The sequence below is a fragment of the Sminthopsis crassicaudata genome, chromosome 1 (genome assembly GCF_048593235.1).
Source record: "Sminthopsis crassicaudata isolate SCR6 chromosome 1, ASM4859323v1, whole genome shotgun sequence".
Classification (NCBI taxonomy): Eukaryota; Metazoa; Chordata; class Mammalia; order Dasyuromorphia; family Dasyuridae; genus Sminthopsis; species Sminthopsis crassicaudata.
The window spans coordinates 157,992,261-158,007,358 of NC_133617.1; the positions used below are offsets into that span (position 1 = coordinate 157,992,261).

The following is a 15,098-nucleotide window of genomic DNA, read 5'->3' on the forward strand; positions in this document are numbered from 1 at the left end:
ATGGACCTGGATGACCAGAAGGATGGTGGTTCCCTTGAAGAAAGGATGGGTTTAGAAGGGAAGGTAAAAAATATTATTTTTGGTTCATCATAATCTTGAGATGTTTATGATATCCAAAGAGAGGATCTCCAGGGAGAAGGTATTTAGAGGCAAAGGACTACATAGCTTAGAAGAGAGATAAGGGCTAAACAGTTGGTTTGGGGGATAATTTTCAAAGAAATAATAATTGAACCCATAGGATTAATAAAATCACCAAGATGAAGTAGCAAATGAGAAGAAGGCAAGCTCTTGGAATAAATCCATTAATCCATAAAAGGAATAAAGTAGTGATTCCAACAAGACTTAGGGGTGGTTATAGATAGAGGGAAAATCAGGAAAAAGTAATGTCAAATGGTTCTTCCCAAAGAGTAGATTATCAGTATTATTAAAAGCTGTAGAAAGATGCAGAATGAGCACTAAGGAAAGACCATTAAATTAAAAAAATTTTAAAACCATATTTTTGGGGCAGTTAGGTGGCACAGTGGATAGAGCACCAGCCCTGAAGTCAGAAGGGCTTGAGTTAAAATCTGGCCTCAGACACTTAACACTTCCTAGCTGTGTAACCTTGAGCAAGTCACTTAACCCCAATTGCCTCAGCAGCAAAAAAAAAAAAAAAAATTGATACATTGACAGTTTTTTCCCTATGTTTCTTGATTCACCACAGCTGACAACACCTCCAAAAAATTTCCTTGTATGTACTTTTTTTATATATTTCACATATTCTTATATAAGATCTTTGAGGAAAGGGACAGCCTCAACTTTTTGTCTTTGCATAGCCACATCCTAGTACATTGACTGAGACAAAAGAGGAGCATATAAAATGTATGTTTGTTTGTTTTTTTCCATTGATAGGTATAGCATCTCCATCTCATCTCCTGATTCAGTATATTTGCCCAAACCCTGCCTAGGCTACATTCTCTTAAGAATCTTCATCTTTCTTAAAGATTCAGTTTAAGTGTCACTTACTCTGTGAAGCCTTTCCTGGCCTTTGCACTGTTAGCATTCACCTTTTTTCAAATGATGGGAGTTTGGACTTCCATTCCTACTTGACCCAATTTAGGCCGCACGGAGTGTTTTGGTTTTCTGTGAGTTGTATGTAGCCCCCAGAATATACATGAAGTCTTAAACATAATAGGCACTTAAATAAGATAAATAATAATTGTATGAACTGAATTGAAGTTCTAGATAAAATCATTTCTGAAGCTCACACACTGAATCAGAGAGTCTATCACCTTAGTGAGCATTTCACCTTAGTACAAGTCTGTCATTCATTTGGATAAGTAGTCTATCTCCTCTTTAATATCCTGACCCCTCTCTATAACCAATGCATGTCATTCTTTCCTTCTCTGGAGAATTGGAAATCCCTTTCAAGTTTATTTTATCATTGAGGAATTTCATGAATGCGTGGTTTACATCATCAAATGAGCCACTTATTTGATGATCATATTGATTTTCTTTCTAAGGCAATTCTATTATCCTTAAGATTTGACATGTCCTAGGCTGCAGTTCTTTTATTCGACTTCTCTGAGCTGCCTGCCCTCCCCCATCTTTCAGCAATCAAAGCTGTTGCACTCCCTCATAGTTCAGTGAAGAACATGGTTCTTTCTTCAAGTCTTTCTCTCTGAAATCACCATAATTTCAAAGAAAAAAAGAAGCTTCTAAAGTGGCACATAATCCAGTAAATCATAGTATCAGCCTGGCATAAAATGTAACAAGTAAATATCATGCTTTCCCTCCCACTCTCCATAGAACTGTTAGTCGTTTTTTGTTTTTGTTTTTGCTTAGGGAGAGAAGCTGCATCAGTATCCTTTGGCTATGTCTTTGTTCTAGTTTAAAGTAATTTTTGCATACATAATAACTCACATTTATAGGATACTTGCAAAATCATGTACTGTATCTACTTATATGGACAATATGAGAAGGAGTTATTATGTCATCAGCTTGGGGAAGGTATGGGATCCCCTCCACCACATCAATTGTCATCTGTATAGGACCAATGGAAAGAAAGTTCCTTGAGGGTAGGAAGTGTTTTAGCTTTTTTGTTTTGTTTTGTTTTGTCATTGTTTTCCCATTCTTAGACCATATTGGATGCTTGATAAGTGTTTCTTTAAAAAACAAATGAATCCATGATTTTTTTTTAAGTGCTGATGGTTGCCTAAGTCACATGTAACTGTCAGTTCACATTTGCAGCATTGTAAAGTTGTTAACACATCCTCACAATTGCAACCCTAAAAACCTTAAAGCAATCACAGGGAAATGAGAGTCAGAGATGACACTCCAAAAGGAGATATACAATAACAGAAAAGGATATGGCAGCAGAGTGGATAAGAGCATTAGACTTTGGAGTCAGGAATGTATGACCACAAATTCCTTCTCAGACACTTAGTAGTTATATTAACCTGTGTTAACCTCTTTTTGCCTCAGTCTCCATAGGGAAAGACAGACCGGGAAGAAGGAGAAACTTTAAAGAATGAAGGTTTTTAAATGAGAAGAAATAATTATGATGAAAAGGAAAGGAACAATTGTTTGAAGAGAATGCTACAGAAGTGCTGGGAATTCACTAACCTACTTACATTCTTTTACAAAAGGATTACAAGTAAAGGAGATAAATACAAAAGTGTGGGTCAGTCTTCAAGAACTGTGTAAGATGTCTGATAAGAAAGCTAAAAAGGCATGAAGGACTTTTTAAAAATACCTTATGGGGGAAAAAAGAATAAAAATAGGAAAAAAAATTACTACTCAGGATAGATGGGTAAAATATGACCAAAAGAAGACAGAACTTCTTAGTTGTTATTTTGCACTCATTTTCTTTACAAGGAGATTTTGCGCATTTGGGCATAAAAGGACAAATCACGAGGGATTAGTAACACATTGTCCAGAATAAGTAGGAACATGATAAAAATATCTACCTCTCATTGCCCTAATGAGTAGAAGTCATCAGACTTACATGAGCTACTTCTTAGGTACTAAAAGTACTAGCTATATTGTGATTGCTGGAACACTGACATAAATATATATGTCTATATGTACAAATTTATATATACATTACACATGTATATAAATATATATATATGTGTGTATATTTATATGTGTGGATATATATATATATATATATATGTGTGTGTGTGTATATTTATATGTGTGGAGATATATATATATATATATATATATATATATATATATATATATATATATATATATATATATACAGAGAGAGAGAGAGAACAGGAAAGGTACTTCAAGGACCGGCAAACAATAAATGTTGGGCCAATTTTCAACAAATACTTTTCCGAAAATCAGAGAGTGAAACATATAAACCACAGGTCAATGAGCTTGACTTTGATTCCTGGAGAAACTTTTAAAAATGTCATTAAAGGAATGGTTAGTATACACCTAGAAAAGGAAGCAGTAATCACAAAAACAAAAACAGTTATAGCAAGCACAAGTTAGATTAATCTTGTTTCTCTTTTTCTTATAAGTTAGAAAACTGGTAAATCTGGGAAATGCTGTAGTTGTAGTTTATCTAAATTTACAAAGGTTTTAATAAAATTCCTTTTTTTCTTGTATCAAAAATGTGGGTTTCACTATAGTACGATAAGCTGGATTTGAAATTCGCTGAATGAATGCTTCAATATCAGCTTGGAAGACAGTCTCCAGTACAGTGCCCCAGGGATCAGCACTTAGCCCTATGCCATTTTAAAATTTTCATCAATAGCTTTAAAAGAAAAAAAAAAAAAGATCATCCTTATGAAATATGCTGATTTTACAAAGCTGGACGGAAATATGTATTATGACAAGAGTCAGAATCCAAAAAGATCTAGATAATACAAAACCTTGAGTGAAATATAATAATATGATATTTAATAACTACAAACAGTGAAGTCTTTCTTATACTTGGGTTAAAAAAAGGCTTCATAAGAAATGGGAGAGATCTGGTTAGACAATGATTTGTATGAAAAAGATATGAGGATTTGGCTGGACTGCAAATGTAATATGAGTCAACAGTGTGATCCAGGAGCCAAAAAAAGGATATCTGATTTTAGGTTGTGCATTGAAAGACTTAGCTTCTAGACATAAAGAAAATATATCCCTCACTGTTCTCTGTCCACTTCAGGAACATTTTGTATAAAATGGTCAGCCCTAAATTTTATGTTTTAAGGATATTGGAAAAATGGAAAATATCCAGAGGAGGGCTACCAGAATAGTGAAATGAATTCATATTATATGAATCTTAGTTCAAGGAGATGGGGATGGTTAGCCTTAAAAAGATAGATTCCTATGGAGAATTGGAGTGTTAGAACACAAAAGGGCTAACACATGGAAGAAAAACTGGAATTGTTCTGTTTAGCCTCAGAGAGCAAAAGCAGTAGTAATGAAGGGAAACTGCTACAAAATAGACACATTTGGGTTTGATTTAAGGATAAACCTCCAAACTTCCCATCCAAAAGTGAAATCTGTGCCTGAAAATGCAATGGGTTGCCATTGGCCATGCCATAAGTCTTTTTTGAAAACGAGTTGGATTAAATGTAGTGGTGAAGTCTCTGAAGTCTCTTCCAATTCTGAAATTCTATTCTTCTAGGAAGTAGTCTTCAAGCAAAACCTGGAAGACCTCTGCTGAAAGGGATTCCATCATCACCTGAGAAATCATATTCTAGATTTGGTTGCTTCCAATTCTTAGGAAGTTTCTCCCCACTGGTAAAAATCCGCATGACTTTTACCCATTGCTACAACTTCTGTATTCTGGGATCAAGAAGAATTCTAATTTCTCTCACACATGCTTTTGCTCAATTATTTGATGTTAGCTATCATGTCTCTCTGAATCTTCTCTTTTTCAAAATAAACATCTTCGATGTCTTTGACCAATTCATATATACATAAATGTGCTTCTATATGTATATATACATATACATATATATGTATACAAATTACACACACACACACACACACACACACACACACACACACATATGAATCATTCAGACTGGGTTAAATATACCAACAGAGTTTTTATGGGAAAATCTCAGAATGGATCTTGAAAAGAGTTCCTGTCAAGCTCTCTAACAGTTGTGGGCAAAAGGTCCCCAAATTTAGTGAAAGAAAGGTAACAAAGAATATTGACTGCTTGATAACCTTTATTACAATCCATGAAAAATACACAGAAGACAATCTGATTAGAATAACCTTTTAACAATCAACATAATACTTCTCTTCCCTTTCAAGTGTATCTCACACTTTTGCTCCAAATCATGGATTATCTCCAATAATAGCATACTGCTGTTTGTACTCCCTTCATATGGAACGTCAAAAGACCTATGCCATCTGAATAACTTATTCTAATTGATGAAGATTAAGTATTTTATTCCTCTATACTGTAACCTTAAACTCTTTCTATTCCTCTAGATAAAAGTTTGGAGGTGAGAAAAGAAGAGATATGTACAATTTTCTGTTCCCCATGAGGCCGAGACTCACTTTTGTAAGAAACACCATCACTACAGACGCACAAGCCATCTCCAAGACTAACTTGTGTTATTTAACAATAAGAAACTCTTTTTTCTGGTTAATTGAATGAATACATGCAAATTCCATGTGACTCTGCCCCCAGGTAGTCAGTTAGTGGTTTGTAGTGAGTGGATCAGAGAGGCTTTATCCATGTCTTTTTCTATATCCCCAAGGAGCAGAAACACTTTTAATGCTGTTGTTTCCATGGTCTCTCTTCTGAAAAAGGCAAAAGGATAAAAAGACTGATGTTTAATCTTCAACTCCATTGTTTTTATAGGCCAGCACAAAAGGATAGCATCAACCCAAAAACAATTCAAACCAATCCATACCCAATTAAGATGCAACATCCCAAGTTAATCTATTCACCTTAGTCAATGAAGGACAAAGTCTCAAGCAAAGATTCTGCACCTTCATTGGCTCAAGTTGATCAGGAAATTTCTCTAATCATTAAGAATGACTGAATTCCTTCACATTCTAATTGGCTCCATCTTTGGATATTCTCCAGCATTTAGTGTGATTCCTAAAATGCAATGTCGAGGACTGAACAGAATTCTCTAGATATGTCCTAACCAAGGCAGAGAAGAATATGGCTATCTCTTTTCTCTTTCTAGTGTAAATAGGCTCTGACCAAAGACTTAAGGACTTGAGATCCTTTGGAGGAATTTGATTTTTTTTTTGTTGTTGTTGTTGTTTTAACTTTCTGATTCTTGGACATGTTCCTGATGGTTCAGATTTCTGGGCAAGTAACCTTCAGATAAGAGTGTTGTCACTCTCTCAGTGTTTGAATAAATATTGGCCTGAGCTTCAAGTGAAGAATAGAAGTATTAAAACTGAAAATAGACTTTCCTTCAAAAATGACTTTGACTACCATACACTGTCTTTTCTATAATTCACACAGTGATAGGGTAGAGAGCTTACCTAAATTTGGAGATCACCATAACCCTCTCTTTCTTTTGTCAACAGAAATCTACTTTTTTTTTTTCAGAGCACTGCTATTTTTCTATGTTCTGAATACATTATGTATTGTGTTTTTCTAAAGTTCTTAGAGAACTTCTGTCACACATTTTATTGGGTCTCATTTATTCTAGAAAAGAGTTTAAATTATTAATGAATTTTTGTTACCACTCAGAAGTTTATGTAAATTTATTGTTCTCATGTTCAATGAGGATTATTTTTAGTTTTGACTTAATTAAGTAGCTAAATTAAAAGGGATTTCATCACATTTGGACCTCCGTGTCATTCTTCTTACTCCCAAGTAAATTCAGCTGATTTAAATGACAAATTTTAATAGTCTTTCCTATTATATCTTTTTCAGCCAGGGGCTAAGATTATAGAATCTTTCCTTAACCCTCAATGGAACTCTATTGAAGGGAATTAAAATGAAGTCAGCAAGATTCTTACTGCCTACTATTTTGCCTTTTAGCTTTACCATGGAATTGAAAAAAGGGCTCCTAGCATTTCTGCAAAGCCTGGACCTTTTGTTGCTTCTATTTGTGATTTGGATCCCCTGGCACTGCCTCTTCCAATCTGACTTTGTAAGCTCTGCCTAAGGAAGGATTATGTCTGTTTAACTTGATTTTCAAAGTGCTGATCACAGAAGCATGCAATTAGGGTCACAGGATCATAGAATTAGAGTTAGAAGGCAGCTTAGAGGCAATCTAGACCAACTTCCTCATTTTACAGATAAGGAAACTGAGGCCCCAAGAGGGAATCCCTTAAGATTGTAAAGCAAATGACAGTTAGGATTTGTATTCTCCACTGTGTTGATATTTTATAAGAAAAGGGAAGAAAAGACAATTTTGTTGCAATGTGGCTTTTCAGTTGTATCCAAATCTTCAAGGCCCAATTTGGAGTTTTCTTAGCAAAGTGATTTGCTATTACCTTCACGAACTCATTTTATAGATGAGAAAACTGAGGCAAACAGGGTTATGTGACTTCTCCAGGATGATACTTCGATTAACTGTTTGAAAGTCAGATTTGAACTCAGGAAGATGAGTCTTCCTGAGTCAAGGCCCAACACTCTGTGCACTATGACACCACCTACTTGCCCTTGCTATGTAATAGGAAGCAATAATTATATTATCACAATAATTTTCTATATGGCACCTAAGATGCTAATAGTATTACACCCTTTATAAGCAGAGGTTATGTGAGCCTATTCTGAAAGCAAAGTCTACTGGGTCATGTTGTGAGTATCAAAAAAAAAAAAAAAAAAAAAAAAATCAAGTACTGTATTGTTATTCCTGGCTGATTTAGTTTTTTTCCCTAAATTCCTCAATCACTTCTGGCTCATTCTGACCCACACTTCTACTCCTAGAACCCTTTGACTCTTAGATATGAGTCTACTTTGCACCTCCAAATTCCTATTTTTGATCAAATTTCTTTTTTTTTAATAGTTAAGTCTTTTTTAAATTAATTTTATAATTATAATTTTTTGACAGTACATATGCATGGGTAATTTTTTAACAACATTATCCCTTGTATTCACTTCTTTTCCAAATTTTCCCCTCCCTCCACTCCCTTTCCTAAATGACAGGCAATCCCATACATGTTAAATGTGTTACAGTATATCCTAGATACAATATATGTGTGCAAAACCAAATTTCTTGTTGCACAATAAGAATTGGATTCTGAAGGTAAAAGTAATGTGGGTAGAAAGACATTAGTGCAAACAGTTTACACTCAATTCCCAGTGTTCCTTCTCTGAGTGTAGCTGTTTCTGTCCATCATTGATCAACTGGAACTAAATTAGATCCTCTTTATGTTGAAGATATCCACTTCAATCAGAATATATCTTTATACAGTATCGTCGTTGAAGTGTACAGTGATCTTCTGGTTCTATTCATTTCACTCAGCATCAGTTGATGTAAGTCTCTCCAGGCCTCTCTGTATTCCTCCTGTTGGTCATTTCTTACAGAGCAATAATATTCCATAACATTCATATACCATAATTTACCCAACCATTCTCCAATTGATGGGCATCCATTCATCTTCCAGCTTCTAGCCACTATGAAAAGGGCTGCCACAAACATTTTGGCACATACAGGTCCCTTTCCCTTCTTTAGTATTTCCTTGGGATATAAGCCCAATAGCAGCAATGCTGGGTATGCACATTTTGATAACTTTTTGGGCATAATTCCAAATTGCTCTCCAGAATGGCTGGATTCTTTCACAAATCCACCAACAATGCATCAGTGTCCCAGTTTTCCCACATCTCCTCCAACATTCATCGTTATTTATTCCTGCCATCTTAGCCAATCTGACATGTAGTGATATCTCAGAGTTGTCTTAATTTGCATTTCTCTAATCAATAGTGATTTGGAACACTCTTTCATCATCTGAAAATTGTCTGTTCATATCCTTTGTTGATCAAAATTCTTGACTTGATACAGTGATACAACATGGTACAATGAAAAGGATCTAGATTTGGAGGTGTAAGTTAGAACTACCTCAGCCATTTTTACCTCTATATTGGAGAAGTTACTTAACTTCTTTTGGTTTTAGATTCTTCAACTTAAAAATGTAGGGATTAAACTGGATGATCTTTAAAAACCCTTCTATTTATTCCCTCTGACTTTAGCTTGGTCCTTGACCCAAACTTCTACCACTGTATGCCTACTCTTTTGACTAATTACACAAGAAGCCTTTCCTGAGAATTAATTTAGCTACATATCAAATCACAAGTCATGGCTAATAGAATTATAAGAACATTCATAGATTTAGAGCTAAAATGAACCATAAAGGCTAACTAGTCCTACCCTCCCCCATTATACAAATTTAGCAACTAAGGCCCAAAAAGGATAAGCTGTTTATTTGCCCAAGGTCACACAGGTAGTAAAATGAAGAATGGTAGTATCTGAATTCAGATCCAATGATGTTTAAAATTGCCACCTTGTATTAATTTAAACTATTTAAAATCTTATACTCCTTGATTAATAAATCATAGTTATTTAAATGAAATTGAGTCTATAAAGTATTTTCTTTAACAAAACCGATATGTCAATTGAAATAAAATTTCAGTAGGAAAAAAGCAGGTGTTTCAGAATATATTTATTTCTAAATTCTACCTCATCCCTTTCACTTGCCCCTTCCCCCTCAAAAAAAAAAAATCCTATACTGACAATCCTGAATGTTTAAAAGGACTGTCAAATTGAACAGTTGTCTGATGATGGCCCTAGTGGAGACATCTATTCTTAGCCACATTTTTAGAAGGATCAAAGCCACTCTGCTTGCTGTGTGCTGATAAATTGTCCATTCTGACTAGCACTTCTATTAAGTTTCAGTGATGTCTGTCTATTCATAAAAAGCAAAAATATTGCTCTGTGACTCTGAGACTCTTCTGTACTCTCATCAGAGAGCTATAGATATAAGTAGAAGGGTGTTTTTTCTCTAAATGGATTTATTTATGCTGTGAATTAAAAGAATTGCAGGCTCTACAATGATAGAAAATTCTACAAGAGGCCTCATGCTTTGAAAAAGATATTTGAAATATCTGAGAAGGCAATTAATACTCAACTTTGGATTAAAGAGAATACACTTTATTAAACCGAAAATTTTGTTTTTTCTTTATATTTAATATTTTTATTTTCCTGGTTACATATGAAACAATTTTTACATTTGTTTTTTTAAAACTTTGAGTTTCAGATTCTCTCTTCCTTCCTATCCCATCCCCCTTTACGAAGGCACATATGAAGTTATGCAAAACATTTACATAAAAGTCATGTTGTGAAAGAAAATATAGATCTCCCCTCTCCCCCAAAAAATCCTCAAGAAAAATAAAGCATTTTTAAAGAGTATGCTTCAGTCTGTACTCAAACACAATCAGTTCTTTCTCTGGGTATGGATAACATTTTTCATCATAAGTCCTTCAGAGTAGTCATGGATCACTATATTGCTGAGAATAGCAAAGTCATTCTCAGCTGATCTTTCCACAATATTGCTATTACTTTGTACATAGTACATTTCCCTTGACTTGAGTTCATGGAGGAGTTTCCAGCTTTTTCTGAGAGCATCCTACTCATCATTTCCTACAGAACAATAATATTCCATCATAATCTCATACCACAGTTTATTCAGCCATTCCCTGATTGATGGGCATCCCCTTTGAAACTGAAGATTTTAGAACTAAAATCTGAGCAATTTCTGCTTACGGCCAAGCGATAAGAATTAGTAGAAGGAACAATTTTTTTTCTCTTGGCCTTGCAGTGTTGTCAGAAAAAATAACACCCTAGGAAAGAATGGCTAAGACAAAGTAGAAAGGTCCTTGAATAAGGAATTATTTTATTTTTCTAGAGGGATACAAATCTATTCTTACTTATTATTAGGCATTGTACTAGCATTAGCTGTTGGGTGGAAAGCAGTCATAATAATTGCTGTTATTATTTAATCATGTCCTACTGTTCATGGCCTTATATAGGGTTTTCTTGACAGAAGTACTGGAGTGGCCTGCCATTTTCTTCTTCAGATAACTTGACAGATGAGAAAAATGAGCCAAAAAACAGAGTTAAGTGACTTGTCTAGGGTCATACAGCTAATCAGTATCTGAAGCTGGATTTGAATTCAGGTCTTTCTAACTCCAGACTTGGAGCTCTATATACTGTATTATCTAGATCCCTAATAATAAGAAGAACTTGGATTTTAAGTAGTCTTGAAGAAAGGCAAGGAAAAGAAGTGTAGATGAAGGGGCAAAGCATGAGGGATAACCAATGCAAAGGGAACAGAAACTGGAGATAAGGGACTGCAAGTAATGCAATGAACTAGATTATATAGTACATGAAAGGGAATAAAATATAAAAAGAATGGAAAGGTAAATAGAAATACAATAGTAAGTGCTTAAATGTCAAAAAGTGGGGTTCATGTTTAATTGCAATAGTAGAAGGAATTCAATGAATTTGGAAAAGTGACCTGATCAGAATTATATTAGAAATCAGGAAGGAGGAAAGGGGTAAGAGAGAGAGACAGAGACAGACTGACAGACACAGAGAGACAGATATATGGAAGAGAATATAAAAAATTATCATCAATAAATATAACATAAGGTTCAAAATGTCTTCTAGGTAAACAAATGAGACCAAATAAGTGCTCATGTGTTTGAAAGGCCACATTCCAGAAGTGCTCGTCATCTCTACTGAGCTTTCTGCCTTCATGCTATATACACAGCCATTTGACAAAAAACAGCAGACAGCAGTTACAAATGATTGAATGAAGACAATTGTTGAGAAGTGAATTTTTTTAAAAAAGGTTTTGCCTGGAAAGGAAACTAAATTTATGATCCTGGATTCCCTCTCTTCAGGTCTCTGAGTGTCATGAAAATAGACAGCAGTGAAAATGATGCATGGAGATGGTGGTGAATGAATAGGGAAGAACTGTCTAAATCTTACTTTCAGACTAAATTGAAGGGTTTTGTGGGAAAAGATTTACAACCTGCACAATTCAGTTTTCTTTCTACCCAACCTTATAACAATTTAGTATGAAAGGTTCACTCCTGCATTTTAGTAGCACAACTTAACCCTTTTCAGTGGACAATCTTCAGTGTCCCTTTCATATATTGAGCCCTGATCCTCATCATTCTCTGTTCATTCATTCTATGTCTCTTGCCTTGAATATTCTGCCTTATCCTCTCCCTGTCCTGTTCAAATTATACCCATTCTTTAAGAGCTGGTTCGTGGCACTGGACTGGGATGAGAGAAGGCTTCACTCTCTTGATTATCTGCAAATGTGTCCTGTTTGTAGCTTGCATGCTACAAAGGTTGTTTATATGTTTATTTAAGTTATTTATATGTTTTTTTAAACTTTAAAGCAGGGATTGTCTTTGTACTCTCAGAGGTAAGCACAATATCTGGCATATATAATAGATGTTTAATAAAAAATTTATTGATTATCACTAGTTTAGTTGCTGAACCTCTCTCTACCTTCTGCTTCTGGTTTATCAATTGCAAATCAATAAGTTGGACTGAATGATCTCAAATGTTCTGTTTACCTCTGACATTTTAAAGGAGCCTTCATGATACCTTTTGCCATCTTCTCTAACATACACTGTTTTCTTCATCCTCTGAACACCTGTCACACCTGTGGCCTGTGTCATACAGTTTGGCATCTAATTATTTACAGTCTTACTATTCCCATATTTCATGTTCTGTCTTTTTGTTAGCTCTCTCAGGGAAACTCTTTTATAAACTTCTTTTTTCTTGTCCTTCAGGAACCAGAGCAATGCTACTCCCACAATAGATGTTGGGCCAAGATAGGTTGTTCATGTGTCTATACAGATGCATGAAATGATAAGTGAATGAGTCAATGTGGCTGAATCAGCACTTTAAATCCTAGCTAATACAAAATAACTTATTTGCTGTTCACTGACCTTTTTCATTAACTGCTAACAACCTTAAAGCGTAGTTAATTTTGAGTTTCATTACAACTTTCTTCCCCTGCCTGATCCCAGATAAAGGTACTGAAAACAACCAAGGGAAGCCAGATTTCAGAAGAAATGTGATTCTGAAAAATAGATAAGGATCAGCCTACCCCATTGCATTGACTTTGAGATCATGTCACCCTAGGAGGAAATCAAGTATTTGCCTGAAAGTTTGCTAGATTTTCAGGATTTGTTATTTCTGAAATACTGCCTAATTGCTTAGCTGGAATCATGGGAATTTTGTACTTAGTTCCACACTCCTTGGCAACAATGTGAAGAAAAATATAATCAAGATAATGCAATTAAACTGCTACATCCTAAAAATTAAATATTTTGTAAGTTTTCACACATATACATATATGTGTAGAGAGACAGGCAAAAAGAACAACATGGAAAAAAGAGAGAAAGGGGGAATAAATCTGATTTCATTGATATGGGGAACTCCTAGTCGAAGAAATTCCTTCTACCCATACAGATGAGCATCCTTTTGATAACTTAGTGTCTTAGAGAGACTTGTTTATAGAACTAATCTTAGGATCATAGATTTTAAACAGGGAGAGATCCAAGACATCATTTAGTTGAAGCCCATCATTTTACTGATGACAATTATGAGAGCCAAGAAGGTTGAATGACATGCCAGTAAATAGTAGAGTCCGCACTTATGCCCAGTTAGTCCTGATTCTAAGGCAACCTGTCTATTCACTACACCATGCTGCCTTTCATATAAACATATAAATGTTTATTGCATTGAATTAAATCCACAATTTAAAAAAATGAATCTTGACTTTATAATTAATGTATTCAATAAGCTACCTATTCATGGCTTTTATATAATAGAACTCCAGACAGTAGAAATGTAGTTAAAGTTGATAACCAAAGAAAACAGGAAGTTTTTAATAAAGACTGGAAATGTTAAGATAAATATACATCAAGGGCTTGATATTAAATCTAATTTTTAAAATGTAAGACTATTATAGTGCGGGTAATTAAACCATTTTCTCCAAAGAGATGTGAACAAAGAACATAAACAAGATTTTAAGAGAAGATATGAATACCTGTTAGGATTACTAAGTGAGAACTCAGGTTGTCTGGACAGTGACAAGGTGAGAATTCAGGTTTTCTGGACAATTACAAGGTGAGAACTCAGGTTGACTTGATAGAGGGGGCAAGCTCATTGGCTGGGGTGGTTCTTCCCAGAAGCCCTTGCATTATCCCACGCCCATTCTCTGGGAGGATAAAAGAGATAGCACTGGGCTCAGAGAGCAGATCGGCCTGGAGAAGGATAAGAGCTGGAGGAGATTCAGAGCCAGGATTCAAGAAGAAAGACTCTCTGCATTACATCAGGCCTGACGGGGCTCTCTGCAGGAAGGGAAGTCACTTCTAAGGACAAGAGTTAACAGCAACTGCCTGGAGACAACGGTTCACTACAGGAAGAAGAATCTGTCGGAGAGATTTGAGTAGACACAGCAGATCTCTTCCCAGAGAGCGATCTGGCAGCTTCTGGAGACGGCAGCTCGCTACATTTGGCGCCCAACGTGGGGCAAGGACTTTTGCTTATCCTGACAAGAGGAGCTAGACCAGACCTTCGCAATCTGGCGCCCGAACAGGGACAGACACAGTCCTGATTCCAGTGGAAAAGCTTCCGATCTAGATCTCAGTCTCTCTGACCCAGAACCGTGAGTAACGAGGAAACTTTGTTAAAGATTAAGTGAGCGTGCTAATAGATAAATAAGGAACTTAACTTGTTAAGGGCTAAACCAGGAATCTCTTATAGCTGAAATGGGGCAGATGTTAGCTATATTCAATCCCTGGACCTCAGCCGACTCAACCTCAGCCCCAGACGCAACCTCAGCTCCATTCAGGAGTGGTACTATAGAGAGTATAATCAACATAATTGAGGAGCAGAGTTTACTTGTAACCTGGGTACAGATTGCTAAACTCTTGGCTGCATTAAGACGCACATCCCCTTGGTTCTTAGAGGAAGAAAAGATAGATGTAGATAAATGGAAGCTAGTGGGATATGAAATGAAAGAATTTCAAGCAAAAAATGGGCCTCGTTCAATTTCTGCAGAAGTATTTTATATCTACAACATAGTTCAATTAGCCTTAAACTATCAAGCAAGTTGTAGGAGAAGGAAAAGTTCTAAAAATG

General features: G+C 35.5%; 1 protein-coding gene across 1 annotated transcript in view; it reads left to right on the forward strand.

Annotated features, from left to right (window-relative positions):
- Positions 1 to 15,098, forward strand: part of CNGB3 (cyclic nucleotide gated channel subunit beta 3) — a 274,698-nt gene continuing 259,600 nt past the window's right edge. Inside the window, exon 1 of the mRNA XM_074278924.1 lies at positions 1 to 63. Within this exon, the coding sequence (XP_074135025.1) occupies positions 1 to 63 (63 nt within the window). The remainder of the gene's footprint in view (positions 64 to 15,098) is intronic.